We start from the raw sequence: 20813 nt of genomic DNA, 5'->3' as shown, positions 1-20813 counted from the left end.
ATATGAAACCAATATCAAAACCATATCAGGTGACCCAAAACAAAAACCCATCACCCAATCCTTAGCTAGCAGTAATGAAATACCCATTTATTTACTTTAACACTAACCAAAATCATAGATATGAAACTAATCTCAAAACCATATCAGATGACCCAAAATAAAAACCCATCACCCAATCCTTACCTAAAATCACAATCACAATAAAGAAAAACAAATTAGGATAATATGAAGCCCAGATCAGATATCTCATCAATTCCAAACCTTAGACTTTAGAGAAACCCCTAAACCAATTTCATACAAACCCATCAGCCATAAACCAATTTCAGAGCAACCTCTAAACCCTAACCCAATTTGGAAGAAACCCTAAACCAATTTCATACAAATCAATGCACCATAAACCAAATTCACAAAAACCCCAAATTTCTAAGAAAAAGAAGATGAACAGTACCTCGTGGATGTGAACCGTGGAGTTAAGCTTCTATGGCTGAGGGAGGAAGACGACTGTGTCGGAGAGAGAGAGAGAGTTACACGACAGAGAGAGCTACGCAAGAGAGTCGAGTGACAGAGAGAGACGGGCTGAGGAGAGAGACAGAGCCAAGAGAGTTGAGAGAGAACCTAATTTTTGAAAATTTGATATGGGTGCAATCAGTTTACAATAAAGATGTATTTATAAGTGGTAGTTTTAAAATTTTTGGGGAGGGGTGGTATTTTAACAAAAAATTATAAAATAAGTGGTATTTTGAGCTATTTTCCTTATAAAAAAAATAAAAAAAACCAAGATGACGTAAAATTATCAGAAAACGATCATATAGATTTCCAGAGAGAGAGAGAGAGAGAGAGAGAGAGAATGAGTGGAGCAGAGAAGGTGGTGAGTGTAACCGGAGCGTCCGGTTACATAGCTTCGTGGGTGGTGAAGCTGTTGCTGCAACGGGGGTATACCGACAAAGCCTCGGTTCGTGACCCAAGTTAGTCATCAGTCTCACTTCACTACTTTGTTTGATAAATAGTTAAATACCCATTTCTTCTTTTTCTTTTTATTTCAATTGATTGCAATCGCATCCCTTTTCTGATTAATTTGATGATCGCAGAGCCATTTGTGTTTATAGGAAGCTTATGATACTTTATTTGGCAAAATTCTAGTTTATTGAACAATGTATCAGGCTTGATATGTTGGATTAGTATATTTTACTAATAATGCTTGAATATTTTCATCAAAGTTGGTAACTTTTTTAGAAATTTTGTGTTGGTTTCTGAAATTAATTAGTTTGATCACTATGATTTTGTGTGATTAGGACCTTGATAACTTGATTAGTTTAGCCACCTCAAGTAAATATTGGTAGTATCCAACTAATCCCCAAGAGTTGATATATAGATGTTTAGTTGATTGTGAGTGTTTTGATTGGTATCACACGATCTTTTGTTAAGGTAGGGTTTTTATGGTTTATGGGGTTATTCTCTTGTATATGCCACAGATGATAAGAAGAAAACAGAACACTTACTTGCACTGGATGGAGCTAAGGAAAGGCTTCAGTTGTTCAAAGCAGACCTACTGGAAGAGGGATCTTTCAATTCCGTAGTTGAGGGTAGTGAAGGTGTTTTTCATACAGCATCCCCATTTTATCATGATGTCAGTGATCCGCAGGTACCTCCTGTATCACTTTAACTGCTCTGTTGCTTATACATTAATTATGATATGTCTGCATTTGATTTCAAGAAGTGACCGATTTCTGTTGCATTCTTGCTGGATTTACTGAAAGTTTATGATATTTTGATGTTCTATGCTGTGATTTTGTTGAGGTAGTCCGTCTTTCATAGATTTATTAGTATACAGTTATTGTTTCAAAGTTAAATTCTTTATGCTAAAAAATGTTCACCGGATGCTAACTATAAGTTCTCAGTTGCAAAAGGAGCTAAGTGCAATGGTCTGCTATTGGATACTTTGCATTCAATTACATCTTATGTGCACATTCTAAAATCAAGACCCTATAGGCTGCCTCTTTAAAAGTTTTCTTTTGTCAGGCAGAACTAATTGACCCTGCTCTGAAGGGAACGCTTAATGTCCTTAGATCGTGTGCTAAGGTGCCATCTATCAAAAGGGTGGTTATAACATCCTCTATGGCAGCAGTTGCGTTTAATGGAAAACCTCTTGCTCCTGATGTGATAATCGATGAATCTTGGTTTTCAGATCTAGCTGTTTGTGAAAAGTTAAAGGTTTGCACACTTCTCATGCTAATTTTTTATGATGGAATATCTCTTCTATAGGTTCTTCGTGAACCTCCATGTGAAGATGTAACTGGTTTATGTATTTGAAATATCAGATGGAATTATTCCCCCGATTTTTTGGCACCTGAGATCCAGTCTTGTTCCGAATTTTGCCCCCTTACCTTTAGGATCATGCTTTGCCTAAGATATCTCAGTTTGTTTTTTACCTTCTTAGTGAGCCTACATATGAACACCTTTTAGGATTCTTTAGCCAGTAATGCCGTATTTAGTGGTGGATGTAAATTGAAAGACATAATTACATGTCGTGGCGCGGTTGATGCTCATATAGATTTATGTTTTTTTCGGTCTGGTTGTTAGCATACCTCTTGTAAATGACTAATTTTTATTGTGTAAGAGTTAAATCTTATAGCTTTCATGCTTTAAATACATGTTCATTGTGTTTATTAAGACTTTTTCTTCATCAGCTTTGGTATATGATTTCAAAGACCTTAGCTGAGGATGCTGCTTGGAAGTTCACAAAAGAGAACAGAATTGATATGGTTGCGATAAATCCCGGATTGGTGATTGGTCCTCTCTTGCAGCCAACTCTGAATACAAGTGTGGAGCCTGTTCTAAAGCTCATAAATGGTACTCCGAAGCCTCTATATTATATGATTTTATTATACAATCATTCCTCATAGAAATATATGAAGTATTATGATTTTAGAGATATACTCTTTCTATATAAAAGATATAATCATACAAAATGTAAGGCTGAAATAAGCCACGTGTAGTGATCTTAGAATAGCTAGATGTGTGGCTGAGATTCAAGCTGTTGTGTGTGAATCCAGCTAAGGCTAACGGTTTTGTAGTACACGCCTTGTGTGCTCATTCAGATAGAAGAAATATACATTCTCTCCCCGCATTTTTCAGAGTGAGAGAAGCAGAGCATTTCATCATTCTGCATTTTCCTCATTCTTCTATTCTTCTCATTTGTCTTGAGCATTTCATAACCCAGTAAGAATGCAAAAACACTAACTAAGTTATAGCATACGCATGTTTACTTATCTAAACTAAGAATCCTTGAATGCTAAAGTTAATTTAAATTTCGAGTATAACACAGAATTCTATTAATGAAAAAGGAAATTTAAATCTGTGGATAAGCAGTCCACAGCAAAAAAGATGAAACTAAAAGGGTTCCTTATGAAAAATCCTTGTACAAAAACTACGAACACGAAAAAATTGCTTCAAAATCCAAGACACAAGGTAATGCTTCAATAATTCTTTTCATTATCTCTGTGATGACATACAATCTGCTAAGAAATTCTTATTGCTGATGTTTAACTGATGCAGGTGCTGAAACATTTCCAAATATAACTTACAGATGGGTTGATGTTAGAGATGTTGCCAATGCTCATATTCTAGCCTTTGAGAATGCTTCAGCTAGTGGGAGATATTGTTTAGTTGGAAGAATAGCACACTGTTCAGAGGTCGTGAAGCTTTTGCGTGGTCTCTTCCCTGCTCTCAAGATTCCAGAAAAGTAAGTTGCAAATATAATCAAATTATAGCATGTTACTCCTGTCCAAGATATCTGCATCAACCCTAGAGATAGAGGAGGAATTCTTTGGTCAAGTTTACCATATTGTTCTAGCCTAAGAAATCCATGGCCATTCAAATTGTTCTGTTTAACATTGATATGATAAACAGACTCAGTAATATGAATTTTTCTTCATGAGTGCTAAATTGCGAAACATAATATTTGGACTTTAAGGTTTGAAAGTCCAAACTTCAAAAATTAATGTCTATGTGTTCATGGCAGATGTGCAGATGACAAACCTTTCACACCAATTTACCAAGTTTCCAAGGAAAGAGCCCAAGCCTTGGGTGTTAAGTTTACGCCTCTGGAGGTAACATTGAAAGATACTGTGGAAAGTTTGAAGGAGAAGAACTTCTTTTAATCATGGAACTCATTCGAATTACCGTCGAGACATTAGAGCTCAGTTTCACTTATGGAAAGTATGTTAGGCCAATTCTCAACAAAAGTCCTTGTCTAAGAGCCCTTTACATTTTCGACCAGAAAAAAAAAAGAAGAAACAAAAGCTGTTTACATGAAGTTTTATTAGTCACCTAAATGCAGTAATGTGGAACTTGTTTCAACTGCCTTTTACTTATTGCGAGTTTTAAACTTTGAAGTGACTCCATTAGATGTTCTGCTCAACCCACGCCTTTTCCTCTCGAGGGACTTTTAGTGCGGATTGATAATCTAATTGCTGAGCTCCAAGAAAGGCAAAACTGAAAGTGACTTATTCCAGAAGAAATTTTCACAGTTTATTATTAGGTGGATGTTATCTTCTAGATAAATTTTTAAAAAAACCAAACCATCAGATAAGCTTAAATACAACTTGGACACATTTTTACTATCAAACAGACAAATAATCACCTCAGGGGAACGTTTAATTCAAATTGGGAATATTCGACCAGGGTGTACATTTCCCAATTCGAACCAAACCATGACCCTGGCCACAATTGGGCATATGGCTCCAGGTGATGTACTGTTACTAGTTTAATTTTCAATTTTATATATGTTGTCCTTCATTATTGAACAAGGTGCCCTTATGATTTTCCTCCATATATAACTAAATTCACATATATAATATTTCAGAGTTTGGAATGGAGGGAATCATTTCAACCAGAGATGTCATGTGTATAGTTTCGGTATTGTACTAATGGAGACATTCACAAGAAGGAAGCCAACTGATGAAATATTTGTTGGGGAGATGAATTCAAAGCAACTGATCAGTTCTTTGGCCAAGTCAGACAAGTGTCCTACCAAATAAGGACTCTGGCATGTTTTTCTTATTCAGAGGAATTTGTGATTCAAGACTGGGACATGGATTTGACTTGGATAAACCAAGGAAATAACAAAATCAACATCTTACAATGGAACATGAAAGCCGCTGTAGCAGTTGTTTATTATTTTAAACCCCGCAATGGACATTTTTTTAGATCATTTGAAAGCTATTTAAACTTTGCACTTGGTTTCCCTTCCTAAGCCAATTAGTTTCCTCTACAATTGCATACATCTTCTCCAGCAACAGTCAATAAGCAATCCAATATTCCAATGGGGAGACAACCTGGTTTCCTCTTGTCAATAATAACGTTGCTACTGCTGTATATAGCTACAGGCCCAGTAGCAGCACAAATTACCAACTTCACCACAGACCAGTCTGCTCTTCTTGCTCTCAAATCCCATATTACTAGTGATCCTCACGACAGTTTGACCACCAACTGGTCCGCCAATACCTCCATTTGCAACTGAGTTGGCGTTACATGTGGCGTACGCCACCTTAGAGTCACGGTGTTGAACCTTCCTCTCATTTCTTGCTGAGCTGCGCTCCAGAAATAACAGTTTCTATGGTACATTGCCCCATGAATGGGCTCGTTTGAGACGATTGAAGTTGATTACTCTTGCATTCAACAAATTTTCAGGAACCATTCCAGCCTGGCTCAGGTCTTTATCAAAACTTAAAATCTTCGATTTGCATAGTAATCAGTTTTCAAGTTGGATACCCGCTACTATCTTTAACTTATCTGCACTGCAAGTAATTGTTCTGGACTGTAACTTGCTATCAGGTAAGTGTGTATCAACCATCTAGAAATCTATATGATCGACCGTTGTGTTTTACCATTTTGTTATATGATCGACCATTATCTAGGAATCAATCATTTCTACAACTTGGAAATCAGAATGCCAATCCACCTCCCAAATATATGTAGCCCTTTCTCTAATGCAAAATATTACAAAAAAAATGTGATTATTTTTCAAATACAAGCTATAGTCATAACTACAAAGGGGGATGTGGATTTCTCACACACACACATTATCAAGGTGTCATGGGGATCTGAACTTGAGACCACTAGTCTGTAAGTTAAGTCCCTTTTTTATTTGGCTAGATCCCGTTGGAAAAAATGTGACTATTTTAAAAGCAGCTAAAACCCACTATTCTTTTTTTTTTTTTTCTTTTTTCGTTTATTATTATTATTTTTTTGGCTTTTGCAAAGTTTAAAAACTTTTATGTTTATAACATAGCTGACCTTACCACTCACTTCACGACATGTGGAAAGAGAATGGAGTTAAGGAAACATTCTGGCTCACCGACAGACTGGTCAAAGGTATGAATCGACGTAAGTGACCGATTCATCACAAAGCATAGTCGTCATCCGTTGATCGGCTTTCTCTCCCGGAAGCTCCTAAGACATAATGATCGGCACTCCATGCCGATTACACAAAAGGATCTCGAAAAGTCCCCACTGATATTTTGCGAACTTGTGTCAACCTCAGAGGACACTCCCATGAGTCCCATATCGAAACTAAGTACTAAGAGCATCTCAAATGCTCTCTATAAATAAGACCCCTTGCCTTAGACAAACGGTAAGATCTCTCAGCTTGATTTACGCTATAAATACTTGCTAAAACAGAGAATTCTCACATACTTCGGTGTGTTTGGATAAGGGAAATAAACCTGGGATTTTGACAAAACTCAGAATTTCTAATTTGACATGAACCAATTCCAATGTTTGGATAAAAAAACATAGAAATTTAGAAATTCCGTATGGAAAAAAAACATGGAATTTGGAGATGATAAATCCCAACTTTAAATTCTATCTAAAAGTTGTCATTTGTGAAATCCCAAGAGAGATTGAGTTAAAAAAGAAGAAGATAACTTTACAAATAAAGGTTAAATTCCGTGTTTTAAATTTGTCACCCAAACAAGAAACTTTACAAATTCTAGAACATTAATTTCTGTCATTTTAAATTCCGTCATTTAAGAAATCCCTTGTATTTTTAAATTTCCTCAGCCAAACGCATACTTGGGCATTGGAGGGTCTTGGGCTGGTACCACACCGGTACTCTTGACCTCATCCATTATTTCTTTTCTTAGCCCAGAGCAAAGCATCATACCTCAAAGTACTGAATGCTCACACCAAGGCTCCACCAGGCTAAATCATCATACCACCTGTAAGTTACCTCTTTTTCTATCTGTTTCGTTTTAGGGTAAACATTTTTAATTACTTCTCTTTAAAAAAATTAATTAATTTATTTATTATTCCTGTGGCACACATGACAGGTAGGTTAACAATGTTGAAGATTGTATACCTTGACTTCAACAATTTCGAAGGTATACACTAGTTGACCTTACTACATGATCATAGGGGCTGGGCCCTGCTGGCTATTAATTAATGATCTTGAGTTTAATTGATTATTTTTCAGAAATTCCAAACTTGAGTGGCAGCAGAGATGAGGTGAAGGAGTTGTCTATGCAGAGAAATGGCCTTAAAGGGCCTGTTCCTACATATGTCTTCAACATGTCATCTTTGACTAGTTTGGTTCTACATGGCAACAGCTTGAATGGCAGTGTTCCGGACAATATATGCCTTCATCTTCCTAATGTTGAGGAGTTGCATTTGGCTTACAACCAGTTTGATGGTCCACTTCCATCCAAATTCTGGCAGTGCAAACAGCTTCTTATATTAACATTAGCTATAAACAAATTCAGTGGAATTAACGGAGCTTGAGATTAGCTCAAACAATTCGACAGGTATTTTTAGTGCAACGTCAGTTCTTTTTATTTTAATTAGGTCAAAAGTCACCTGTGGTTCATGCATATGTTAATGTAAAGTAGGTCTAATTTTGTTAATTTTATCTATTTGCATGTTGTGCTTATGTTAATTAACTATAATTGTGGCAGGTACTATACCAAATGAGATTGGTAATCTTCAAAATTTACGGATTTTGTCGTTGGGAGGTAATAATATCAATGGCCAAATCCCGTCCGAAATCTTCAATATGTCCACGATAGCAGTAATTTCGCTTACTGAAAACCAACTCTCAGGTAGCCTCCCAGACATAAGCCTTGGTGTTCCAGAGCTACAAGTGCTTTTTGTAGGACGTAATAAACTGAGTGGAGCAACCCCAACTTAATCTCCAATAGTTCTAAGCTCCGGATGCTAGACATGGCCAGAAACTCATTTAGTGGGTTTATTCCTAGCTCGCTATGTGCCTTAACAAACATTGAGATTCTTAACTTGCACACAAACAATTTGACCATTGATACTTCAACTCCGCCACAACCAAACATCCTTTCTTGTTTTGCTAATCTGACAAATTTGTGAGTATTCAACTTGGCAGTTAATCCGTTAAACGCCACCCTTCCTGTTTCCTTTGGAAATGCCTCCTCATCACTAAAATAAAAAATAAAAAAATCTGGGATTAAGTAACTGCGACATGAGGGGTAACATTCCGAATGACATTGGCAACTTGAGCAGCTTGATGGTCTTAGATATGGGATACAATCAATTGAGTGGCTCAATTCCAACTTCTGTGGGAAGACTAGGAAATCTCCAAGGTTTGGATTTGAATGATAACAAATTGCAAGGATACATACCATATCAACTTTGTCAACTGGACAACCTAGCCCAATTAATGTTAAATGGTAATCAATTCTCTGGTTCTATACCTTCATGCTTGGGTAATATAGCAGCTCTAAGAATACCATCGTTAGGGTTCAATTTGTTGACTTCCACAATACCATCTAGTTTATGGAGACTTATCCTGAACCTAAACTTGTCGTACAATCTTCTAAATGGATCTCTCTCAGAAGATATTCACAAATTGAAAGTCGTGACAGCTCTGGATTTATGAAACAACCAATTATCAGGTGGTGTACTTGTGGGAGCATATATTTTCGTCTCCAATCAAGGCACGCCACGTGGAAAAGAAGATTATCTCTTAAATTAATTAATTAAAATAGTTTATCTGGCTAATTAATTAATTGGAATAAATATCTTAATTAATATGATATTATCTTTATTTAAAGAGATAATATCATTAATTCAGATATTATCATAATAAAGAGAAGATAATATCATTTAATTCAGATATTATCTCCTTAAAAAGAGATAATCTCATTAATTCGGATATTATCAAGTCCGACTCAATCCCTACGAAACCCTAGCCCCGAGGCTCCTATAAATAGACGACCTCATTCATCATTCAAGGGACTTCAGAAAATCTACTCCTAATACTCGAGAAAAATACCTAAAGCTCTCTCACCCCTGGGTGTGGTGGAAGATCGAAGGTTGAAGGATCTAAAAGCGAATATTCTCTCGCCAGATTATTTGCACAAACAGTACCCAGCAGCATTGGGGCTCTTAAAGATTTGATTGATCTAGCTTGGCAAATAATAATTTACAAGGCCAAATTTCAACTTCATTTGGGAACTTGGTAAGCCTACAACTCTTGGATTTATCCCAAAACAATCTATCTGGAATGATTCCAAAGTCTCTAGAACAACTGTCGCATCTCAAGTCTCTGAATTTGTCTTTCAACAGACTGCAAGGAGAAATTCCGACAGGTGGACCTTTCCAAAACTTCTCTGCTCAATCATTTGTCTCGAATACTGCGCTCTGTGGTCCAGCCCGGCTCCATGTTCCACCATGCAAAACTAGTACACAGAAACCAAATTACCTCAAGTATCTTATTCCAGGGATCATATCAGCAATACTCCTAGTGGCAGGCGCATGGATTTTGATCCAACAAAGACTGCCTTGCTACCTCAACTTCTTTGGAGAAGATTTTCACGCCTACAACTTCTAAGGTCGACAAATGGATTTCATGAAGCAACTTACTTGGCACTGGGGGTTTTGTATATAAAGGTGCAATTTCAGATGGCATATATATTGCTGTAAAGGTTTTCAATTTACAGATTGAAGGGGCTTTCAAGAGTTTTGATAGTGAATGTGATGTGCTGAGCAGTATTCGTCACTGAAATTTTATCAAAATCATCAGTTGTTGCAGTCAACCTGATTTCAAAGCCTTGGTGCTACAATACATGCCTAATGGGAGCCTTGAGAAGTGGTTGTACTCTCAAAATCAAAACTCTCCTTTGAATATCCTACAAAGGTTGAATATAATGACAGTGTTGTATCGGCATCCGAATACCTTCATCGTGGCCATGGCATCTGGTCACATCAAAAGTATATCTTTACATGCAATTCTCTATGGCATCTAGATGAATTCGACACATAAAGACCCATTAAGCTCTATGGAAATTATGTAGTGATCACACAAACTCTAACTGCATGGCATCTACAATTAGTCATTCATAGTATCAATTGCAAGAAGCAGAACTCAAGTTAAGTATGACATCTGCTCTAACTTGCATCACACTAATTCAACTTAGATGCTGATCAGACATCCAAACCAAATTAAACAAATTAAGCACAACAAACCTAACTAAGAAAATTAGTTCCTCATAATCATAATTGAAATCATAATAAAAAATAGCATAAGTTTAGAAAAACCCTAGACTTGAGCCTTTCTCCCCTTGCTTTGCCGTCAGCCTTCTGCAACTTTTGTCAAAATCCTTGATCTCTTCTTCACGGAAAAATGGGGAAGCATCCCTTACATAGTCCAGAGGATAAAACTAATAAAATAACCTAATTAAAATACCTAGCCGACGTGGACTCAAAATCCTTAACCAAAAAGGAGATAATTCATATATAAAAATCAATCTAACAAAAAAAAGTATGCCTTCCCGCATTAGCCCTTCATACCCAGCCACTTGCATTTGGATTCCAAGCCCAGCTTCCTTCTCCTGAGTTTGGGTGCCATCCATCATCAACTTTGCATAGGGCCATTGAGATGATTCCACCAGAATTTCTCTATACACCCAAAACTGCACCTTTTTTTTTTTTTTTTTTTTCCCATGTATTTCCAAAATTGAGCACCAATAAATTAAAACAATTAAATTTAGTGCAATTAACCAATCCAATTATATAAAATCTAATGGAAATATTTATCAAAAAGCTATATAAATATCCACACATCAGTTCTTCTATGTTATAATTGAGAATTTGAAATCCCTACCCAATATATTTTCCCTTCATCCTTTGTGAGAGTTTTATTTGTATTGTTATAACTTGGTTTTTCAAATTTTATCTACTTTTGGTTGTTCTGAATTTTTACTTTTAGTTGGGATGCCTATGATAAAGTTTCTTCAATCCTACGTGATCGTTAGTGAATGAACCCTATGTTGTCTTAATTTTGATTTTAGATCGTTCTGTTATTGTAATAGCTTTTTGTGACTAGTTTGTATTGACTTTTTTGATTGAATTAAGAATGCAATCCCAGAATTTAAGGGAAAAAAACAAGAAGAAGAGAGAAAGCAAAACCATGAAATCAGTGCATATGCAGGTGCATTTTTACAAAGATACTTTTTTCATAAGAAATTGGTTTTATTGAAAATTAAAACTATATCATATTTCATTAAATATCGGTAATATTTTCGATAATACTTCAATATTTGTTGTTTTTAGTGAGTACCAACATTAGATAAAATGATATTTTGCTAATATCCGTTACTGACCATTTTATCCTCATATATCAACAATTCGAATCATTTATTTTTAAGTATTTATTCAAAAGTCATTCTTACAAAAAATTAGCAAAATTAGAAACCATTGAGTTGCGTAGTTGTGACTTATACACATAATAAATTAATAATTTATCCTTTTCTCTTCGCAACAAAATTCTATTTTTTGGTCAACACTTATCGTAAGCAATGACGGCCATTCAAAGCGAAGACTGAATTTGCCTCCAATGTGCCTAATCTTCTTTTGCCTTCTTCACGATAAAATACACCTACTGAATTTGCCTCCAATGATCCTAATCTTATTCTGAGCCTGGAGACAGACAAACAGACACAAAGCGAGATAGGATGAGTGGAGCAACAAAGGTTGTTTGTGTAACAGGAGCCTCGGGTTACATAGCGTCGTGGCTAGTTAAGCTCTTATTGCAACGAGGTTATACTGTCAAAGCTACTGTTTGTGACCCAAGTTAGTCTTAGTACTTGCTTCCAAGTCTTTTCTTTTCCCTTTTTCTAAACTTGATCATATCTATGTATACCAATAATTGTCATTTTCGAATTCTGGGTTTTGTTTGTTTTTGTATTCCAAAAGAGAACTCTAGTATGTAGTCATTTTCTGATCTCTTCATCTGGAGTGTCAAGTCAAATGTGTTTTCGTTTGAAATGACAAAATGTGTATCCAATTTAAACTTTTTTGCGTTTTTGTTTCTGGGGGCTTTGGTGGCCTAGCTCAATTTCCAATTTAAGCCCCAGCAGTAACTGCAGTCGGTCTTTGCCACTTTGCCTTGTGCACATATAGTCCATCTCAAGTGCTTCTTGTGTTTTTATTCACTAGTTCTGTTTATGTATGCCACAGATGATCCAAAGAAAACAGAACACTTGCTCTCACTGGATGGAGCGAAAGAGAGGCTTCATTTGTTCAAAGCAGATTTGATACAAGAAGGATCTTTTGACACTGTAGTCGATGGATGTGAAGGTGTTTTTCATACAGCATCCCCTGTACAATTTTCGGCTACTGACCCACATGTTTGTCCCTTCACTTCATACTTCAAATGTTCTACCATTCTCATAATAGTCTGTTGCTTACAGGACTTCATTTACCAAGTGTATGTAACATGGCATTCATGCATAATTTGTAAATTCGACTGGAGGGAACCGTACTTTGTGCATCTTGAGTCTTTAACAATAAGGAAAAAGAAAACTTGGTTGCATTAATAGTTTGCTGAGACATGTCCGAACAAAACAAGAAATTTCATTGGCAACTTATGCAGGCAATGCTCACTAGCCATTTCAGAATCATTAGCATATCAGGATGAAAAGTGTAAACCAACTCATATTATTTGTTTCGTGCATCTTCTTAAGAGATTCTTTTAAGATCTTTTCCCTCACTCCCAATAGACAGCACAGCACTGATCTTTATCGTTTGCTTTCATAGTTTAGTAATTGGCTGCTTCTTTCCCGTATTTTTCATCAGAGACAGGGTAGTGGGACTAGATTCCTGGATAGATTAATTTGGTGTTTCCAAAAAAACCTATTTGAATTTGGGTTTTGATGTCTAGCTTTAACAGATAGGTTCCATTTCCCTGTGTGCAGGATCATGCGTTTGCGGGTTTCTATATGTATTTAGAGAATCAACATACTTCTAATACTTTTTATGTGAAACCATAATGATTCTTTGTCTCCACAATTCAGGCAGAAATAGTTGACCCTGCAGTGAATGGAACACTCAATGTTCTCAAATCATGCGTGAAATTTTCTACTGTCAAGAGAGTGGTTTTAACATCTTCTATGGCTTCAGTAATGATGAGTGGAAAACCTCTGACCTCTGACCTCTGATGTGGTAATTGGTGAAACATGTTATTCAGATCAAGTTGTTTGTGAGAACCACAAGGTGTGTATAATGTAGGTATGTTATTATCCTTCTCCAAATTTAACTTTTGATTCATTGTTAGTGTGCTATATTTCGCTGTCAATGGAAACAGGATCTAATCTTGTCACCTTAACAGGTGTCTGGTTTCAATTATAAGAATACTTCTTCATTCTTTATATTTTCCACTGTTCTTTACTTATCCTACAAAAGCAGCTTTTAAGTTGTTGTGCATCTTCCGGCATTCAAGGTGTCTCACTGTTTGCCGCACCTCATTTTGGGCATTTTTTCGTTGGAAATCGATGCTCTTTTTCATAAAATCAAGAAACTTTACAATTTTTGGGAACCAAAGCTTGCAAAAGGGCATTCTAGCTATCAGCATTAAACTATATCATCTGTGTTTTTTTCTTCCTCAGAAAAAAAAAGAGTACAGAACATTAGGTGTATGTAATAAATGTATCCTACTCAAAGTCTGCCAAATCATTCATCTCAATCTTTAAATTATATTAGAAATATTAAAAAGCTTAATGTAAGACAAAGCAATACATCTTGGTTTTGCATGAACTACAAGCTCGATATTATCTTCCTTTTGCATTTGTTCAGCAATGGTATATGCTCTCAAAAACTTTAGCTGAGAAGGCTGCCTGGGAATATGCTGAAGGAAATGGGATTGACTTGGTTATAACGAATCCAGGGTTTGTGATTGGTCCACTCTTACAGCCAACTCTTAATCTCTCTGTGGAGCTGATTCAGAATCTGATAAGTGGTACGCTTCAGCAACTTTCTTTTTTATCAGTTGAGGCAGATAGCATGGAAAGTGGAGATCCAGGTCTTGTCCTAGCAAATTTACTAAATTAGAATTAGATGTGTCAAGACAGTAGCTTAAATCTATCTGAACTTATCAACCAGTTGCTTCAAGTAACAAATAAATTGAGTTGATTGTTTTCTCTCTCTCTTTTGCACAGGCACCCAAACAACACCTGTTACAAATTACAGATTCATTGATGTTAGGGATGTTGCCTCTGCTCATATTCAAGCATTTGAAGTTCCTTCAGCTGCTGGAAGATATTGTTTAGTGGGCCATGTTGCAAGCGTTTCCAAGACTCTGAAGATTTTACGACAACTTTATCCCACTTTGCTTCCTGAAAAGTAAGCTATCATTGATAAAATGCCACAAATTGGTGCCCGATTGCCATTAATTCAGATTACTTTCTTTATCCCACTTAATGATCTACTCTGCTTAAATATATCAGTAATAAATTTTCTTTTTCTTCTCAGATATCTTGAGTAACTAAACCAAATGGCAGTGAAAATTATTATCTTTCATTTCAATCTGAAAGCTTACCTTTTCAGATTTGAAGAATATCACATATAAAAATAGAGAAGAATCTAAATTACATTTGGACTTGCAAAACACCAAATCTACACCAGTTAGGAATATCCTCAAACTCACTGAATGTGGCATATTTCTAAGGGAATTTTTTTAATCTATTTTTTGTTATTGGCAGATGTGAGGTAGGCGCTCCTCCGGAGCCAACATATCAAGTATCCGTGGAGAAAGCAAAAGGTTTAGGAATTACTTTCCTTCCTTTGGAAGTAAGTCTTAGGGACACTGTTGAAAGCCTGAAGGAGAAAGGCTTCCTCAAGATTTGAATTATGCAATTGATAGCAATTTGTTATTTTGCTGCACAAGTTGATCGAATATTGACAATTTGAACTTTGTTTTCTGCTGAAGTACTCCAAAGAGATGCTGAAAATTATAATGTTCCTGTTAAGATTTTCTTAAATTAAGATAGCCCCAGAGTTGACTAGACATACGCACTCAGAAGCTGCTTTCAGATTTTTATATATTGCTCAATCTTCCTGCATGTAAATCATTTGTGAAGTTTCAAAATGACTATGTGAATAAAAAAAATAAAGTTCAACTTGTTTTAAGGCACTCTTTTGTTGCAAATGTTTCGAATCAATCAACTTCAGAACATCTTGTTCAGAAGTCTAAAATTCAATTCGAATTTTTTTTTTTTATACAAGCGATATTCTACTTTAATATAATCTAAGGGAGGAGGACTCGAACTTGGGTGCAAAGTGGAGAATACATCCACTCTAGCCAATTTAGCTAAACCCATGTTTGCAAAATTCATTTCAAATTTAAATCGACATATTCTAAGTTTCTAGCATGAATAATTTTACAACGTAACACAAATGAATATTTATTGAAAAAACTAACATGAATTCTTTCCAATTTGGTGAAGTTTTTCAATCAAAGATGTCACTTGGAAAGATTCATTGATCTTCATGCCTTAAGCAAGAATCTCATGGATAATTTTCTAGAGGTCTTCAACTTGTTTGACAACAGGTTTGGATTCTACCATCTTGAAAACCAGAAATCTGTCTACACCAAATTTCTTGGATCCTGCATCTTTAGTTTTATATTTTTTTCTCAAGAGATTCCCAAACTTCTCTAGCCGTCTTGAATGCTGCATAAACATCATATAGTGTGTCATCAAGGCCATTCAAGATATACTTCATGCACAGGAAATCAGATTGTGTCCATGCATCAATTGCAACATATATATAAGTTGGAATCAAATGTAGTGGTTACTTCGTGTTTGCTTGAGAAATACTTCCCTCCTCCATTCTGCAGTCAGCATCTGAGCTGGTTAGGCAAATGCTCCGAAGTTGCTTTTAGATCTTTATACATGGCTCAATCTTCCTGTGTGTAAAGCACATCCACCTCTTTAGTGTTGCTTTACAAGTTTATCATGTGTAAATTTTCAGTATAACTATAAATAAAAAGTTCAAGCTGGATTTGTTTTACTTCACTGTCTTCAAAGAAATCTTAGTTAAGGCACTCTTAGTATTTCTTGCAAACATTTTGAATCAGTTAAATAAGCGCTTCAGAAGTTTCCTGTCTAGAAGCTTCTAACTCAAGTAGCCGGTTAATATCATGTATCTCTTTTTGAAATCCATTTCGACTCGTTTTGTTTTAAAATTTTGGAATTCCTGTAAAAACTGATTTGTTGAATCATTCCAACTTTGAGATGTCGATTGTAAATAAAGTGTTTGAGCCAAGGAGAATATGATGATCGATCCCTTTGTAGTAAAATCATGACTGCCAACATAGTTATCTTTTTTTCTTCTAAACTTAATAATATATTTTATTTTTTCTGGTCAATGTTAATAATAAACAGTGACTGCCAACACAATCTTCACTTTTCCTTCACAATAACATCTTTATTTTTATCTTTGATGAATCTTAATAATAAACAGTGACTGCCATAACATAATTATTCTGAGCGGAAGACTGATGGTGACTAAAAAACCAACTGAAGAACCAAAGCTTATGCTGAGCATAGAGATATATAGACACAAAAAGAGAGGATGAGCAGAGGAAGGAAGGCGCTGTGTGTAACAGGAGCGTCTGGTTTCATAGCATCATTGGCTGGTCTTATTACAAAGAGGTTATACTGTCAAAGCTGTCGAAGAATATATATAAATCCCCACATCGGAAATATGACTAAATAAAATCCAACATATAATGAATGGTTCCATTACCAATATCTCCGAGCCATTTTGTGATAAAACCTCATACCTATTGGACTTTGTAGGTGTTTTTTTTCCTTTTCTTTTTGAGAAATGGAATCCATTCATAGAATCAAAATAGCGTATATAGAGCGACACAATACAATGGCCTCATAGAATCAAAATGGAATCCATTCCTGCATGTAAACCCCACACATATTAGGCTTTGTAGGTGGTTACATTGAGAACAATATCGGTGTTGTTAGTAGTGGGTCACCAGCCTGTCTCTCTGAAATTAGTACGTACAATTATTATTATTTTTTCATTATCAAAACTTCTAGCATATATTAAACAGCTCTTTCAATAGTGATCACTTTTAAATTCTGGGTTTTCTATATTGTTTAGTTTTCAACTAGACTAAGAACTAGTTGGTGCCCCGACCTTCCTAACACCAAGAAAATAAATAAATTCAGTTATCAAAGAGGGTAAAATATAGTGTTGCCCTTACTATGTTATATGATTTTAGTAATTAGACCAAAATCACTAGTTCTTTTTATGTATGCCACAGATTATCCAAAGAAAACAGAACACCTACTCTCACTAGAGGGAGCAAAAGAAAGGCTTCAATTGTTCAAAGCAGATTTATTAGAAGAGGGATTTTTTGACACTGTAGTTGATCGATGTGAAGGTGTTTTTTCATACAGCATCTCCACTATTTTCATCCACTAATCCACATAGGGACAAAGCTAGAATTGTAAAGTTGGGGGGCTGAAATAGAAAATACAAGTATATCAAACAAATAAGAATTCAAGAGTTACATGTTAGCGCTAAATATTTCTAATTTTGTCATGTCTAAATTATAAGTTGTTTATAACTAATTCTCTATGTTATATATAATATATTATGGGGTTAATTGCAGTTTGGTATCCTACAACAATTGTACCCTTAAGACATCTTTGTCCATACACTTCCAATTTTAATAACGTTGGGGTATATTTAACAATGAAGTACCCTACATTGAAAATTTGTTGCAAATTATCTAACCATTATTTAAGATAAATAAATATAATTAATTAGTATTTACTAAGTAATTTATGAAATTAATTAAAATAATTAAATACTAATTATTCATTAAATAAAGAATAATTAAAACATAAATATTAGTTAATATAATTAAATAAGTCTAGGATATTACTTAATTGCCAATATTAAACTAAACAAACGAATGTTGTATAAAAAATATAAAAAAAACAAAGTCCACAAATAATTAATTACTATTTATTAAGTAATTTATAAAATTAGTAAAATATTTAAATACTAATTATTCACCAAAGAAATAATAATTAAAACGTAATTACTCATTAAAGCAATTAAAAAGGGCAAAGGTATTACATAACCGTGAGACTATAATATTTAAATATTAATATCAATTTGTCATCATCATGAATTAGGTTATCCTGTGAGATGCAGAGTTAAAAATGAAAGTCAATCAATAATCTTAACTTTCAATGAATAAATCAATTACATCATTAGCAAGGCTTCAATATTATATGATCTGAAGAGAAGTTAATTTAAAATTTTTTACTGAACAAATAAAAACAAGAAAAAGATAAAAATGACATGTGTTGATTCAAGTGGAAAGAAGCTTAATAGGCCGCAAATTCAATCACAAATCACTTTGTTCTAATTCAACCTCAAGATTTTCAGAATCCGAAGCATAGTTTTCAATGTTTGGCTGTCCAAATTATTTAAGATAAATAAATAACATTAATTAGTATTTACTAGCCTCCCTGCACGCGCTTTCGCGCCTGCAAGAGGCTTTTTTTTAAAAAAATTTAAATTTATTTTAGAATTAAAAAAGATAATAGGTAGTTGTGTTCCCTAAAAATAGGATCCATTATCTGCTTTTTCTTTTTCTTTTTCTTTTTTTAAATATGAAAAAATGTGAATTTACTGTATTATCCTCATTTAATTAATAATTTGAATTCTTAATGTTTGCATTAACCAAGGGTATTTTCTGGTATTTTGAATGTTTCACCATTCTCTGCCTTTTGCTTTATATATATAGATTAAGTAATTTATGAAATTAATTAAAATAGTTAAATACTAATCTATATATATATCTATATATATAAAGCAAAAGGCAGAGAATGGTGAAACATTCAAAATACCAGAAAATACCCTTGGTTAATGCAAACATTAAGAATTCAAATTATTAATTAAATGAGGATAATACAGTAAATTCACATTTTTTCATATTTAAAAAAAGAAAAAGAAAAAGAAAAAGCAGATAATGGATCCTATTTTTATGGAACACAACTACCCATTATCTTTTTTAATTCTAAAATAAATTTAAATTTTTTTTAAAAAAAGCCTCTTGCAGGCGCGAAAGCGCGTGCAGGGAGGCTAGTATATATAAAACAAAAGACAGAGAATGGTGAAACATTCAAAATACAAGAAAATGCCCTTGGTTAATTCAAACATTAAGAATTAAAATTATTAATTAAATGAGGATAATATGGTAAATTCATATTTTTTATATTAAAAAATTGAATTAAAATTAGATTATAGGTCCTATTTTTATGGAACATAACTATTCATATTATCTTTTCTTAATTATAAAAATAAAATAAAAAATAAAGCCAATTGGCACATGCGCGTGTGCCAAGGGACTAGCTATTCATTAAATAAAGAATAATTAAAACATAAATAATAGTTAATATAATTTAATGAGGCTAAGATATTACTTAATTGCAAAGATTATTAAACTACACAAACTAATTTTGTATAAAAACTAAAAAACAAAGTAAACAAAATAATTAATTACTATTTATTTAGTAATTTATGAAATTAGTAAAATATTTAAATAAAAATTATTCACCACAGAAATAATAACTAAAACATAATTACTAACTGGCCTCTCCACACTTGCTTCCGCACCTGTGAGAGATATTTTTTTAAAAAATTTAAATTTATTTTATAATTAAAAAAGATAATGGGTAGTTGTGTTCCATAAAAATAGGATCCATTATCTGATTTTTTCTTTTAATTTTAATTTTTAATATGAAAAAGTGTAAATTTACCATATATCCTCATTTAATTAATAATTTCAATTCTTAGTGCCCGTTTGACATTACTTATTTCGGGTTATAAGTGATTTTTTAAAAATTTTGGGAAGCCCAACCCGTTTGGTAAACTATGAGAAAATCACTTATTGTTAAAAATTGATGTGAGAGAAAGTAATAAGGGAAAGCAGCTAATAATGTGCTTTCATTTTTTGATTATGCAGGAATCAGTTTCAAAGAGGCGTTGGGTTTAATGATTATACAAGAATTATTTTTTGATTATGCGGGAATCAGTACCAACAACAGTTTTAACAAAAAGTTTATCAAACACCAAACTGCTTTATCCCGCAGCTGATTTCTTTCACAGCAAATCTAACATCGATTATTTTCACAACACAGCAATGCCAAATGTTTGCATTAATCAAGGGCATTTTCTAGTATTTTGAATGTTTTATCATTCTCTGCCTTTTGCTTTATATATATAGATTAAAGTAATTAAAAAGGACAAAGATATTACTTAATTACAAAAAAGAAAACCATTTTGTGCAGTATAGCTGCATGGCTATATGGTTGAAATATTAATATATTTTAAAGAGTAATATAGCTGCATGACAGATGAATGAAATTTTCTATTTGATATAAAAAAATAATAATTATTATAAAAATAAAAATAAAAACCCGCAGCCACCATCTTCTCCAAAATCATCTTGATTCTTGTGGTGCAAGATT

The 20813-nt window shown here is 34.1% G+C and overlaps 2 protein-coding genes and 1 pseudogene across 3 annotated transcripts; all 3 read left to right on the top strand.

The window, feature by feature from the left end:
• The first annotated feature begins 797 nt into the window (after positions 1–797).
• LOC117620081 (cinnamoyl-CoA reductase 1-like) lies at positions 798–4545 on the top strand. Of its 2 annotated transcripts, XM_034350174.1 has the most exons (6): positions 798–965; positions 1473–1642; positions 2020–2211; positions 2688–2850; positions 3556–3742; positions 4022–4545. In XM_034350174.1, the coding sequence occupies exons 1-6, from the start codon at positions 848–850 to the stop codon at positions 4158–4160; spliced, it is 969 nt and encodes a 322-aa protein (XP_034206065.1). In that variant the 5' UTR covers positions 798–847; the 3' UTR covers positions 4161–4545. The 2 variants fall into 2 exon arrangements, with proteins under 2 accessions (XP_034206065.1, XP_034206066.1); XM_034350175.1 differs by lacking the exon at positions 2020–2211.
• Positions 4546–7342: 2797 nt separating this feature from the next.
• LOC117617366 (receptor-like protein 35) lies at positions 7343–8185 on the top strand. The gene is made up of 3 exons (XM_034346708.1): positions 7343–7382; positions 7475–7690; positions 7953–8185. Exons 1-3 carry the CDS (start codon positions 7343–7345, stop codon positions 8183–8185), a joined length of 489 nt encoding a protein of 162 aa, XP_034202599.1.
• Positions 8186–11908: 3723 nt separating this feature from the next.
• LOC117620078 overlaps positions 11909–20813 on the top strand; it is a 28450-nt pseudogene continuing 19545 nt past the window's right edge.

The sequence above is a fragment of the Prunus dulcis genome, chromosome 2, assembly GCF_902201215.1.
Source record: "Prunus dulcis chromosome 2, ALMONDv2, whole genome shotgun sequence".
Lineage (NCBI taxonomy): Eukaryota > Viridiplantae > Streptophyta > Magnoliopsida > Rosales > Rosaceae > Prunus > Prunus dulcis.
The sequence above is the reverse complement of the archived record's forward strand: the minus strand, read 5'-3'. Positions and strand labels throughout refer to the sequence as shown.

What these genes read in the sequence shown, in the direction of transcription:
- LOC117617366 (XM_034346708.1), top strand. Translation starts at nt 7,343, where the DNA reads ATGTTGAAGATTGTATACCTTGACTTCAACAATTTCGAAG. An exon ending in TGACTTCAACAATTTCGAAG is followed by an intron (nt 7,383 to 7,474) that starts GTATACACTAGT and finishes ATTATTTTTCAG; the next exon opens with AAATTCCAAACTTGAGTGGC. An exon ending in GGCTTACAACCAGTTTGATG is followed by an intron (nt 7,691 to 7,952) that starts GTCCACTTCCAT and finishes TAATTGTGGCAG; the next exon opens with GTACTATACCAAATGAGATT.
- LOC117620081 (XM_034350174.1), top strand. Translation starts at nt 848, where the DNA reads ATGAGTGGAGCAGAGAAGGTGGTGAGTGTAACCGGAGCGTCCGGTTAC. An exon ending in AGCCTCGGTTCGTGACCCAA is followed by an intron (nt 966 to 1,472) that starts GTTAGTCATCAG and finishes TATATGCCACAG; the next exon opens with ATGATAAGAAGAAAACAGAA. An exon ending in TGTTCTAAAGCTCATAAATG is followed by an intron (nt 2,851 to 3,555) that starts GTACTCCGAAGC and finishes TAACTGATGCAG; the next exon opens with GTGCTGAAACATTTCCAAAT.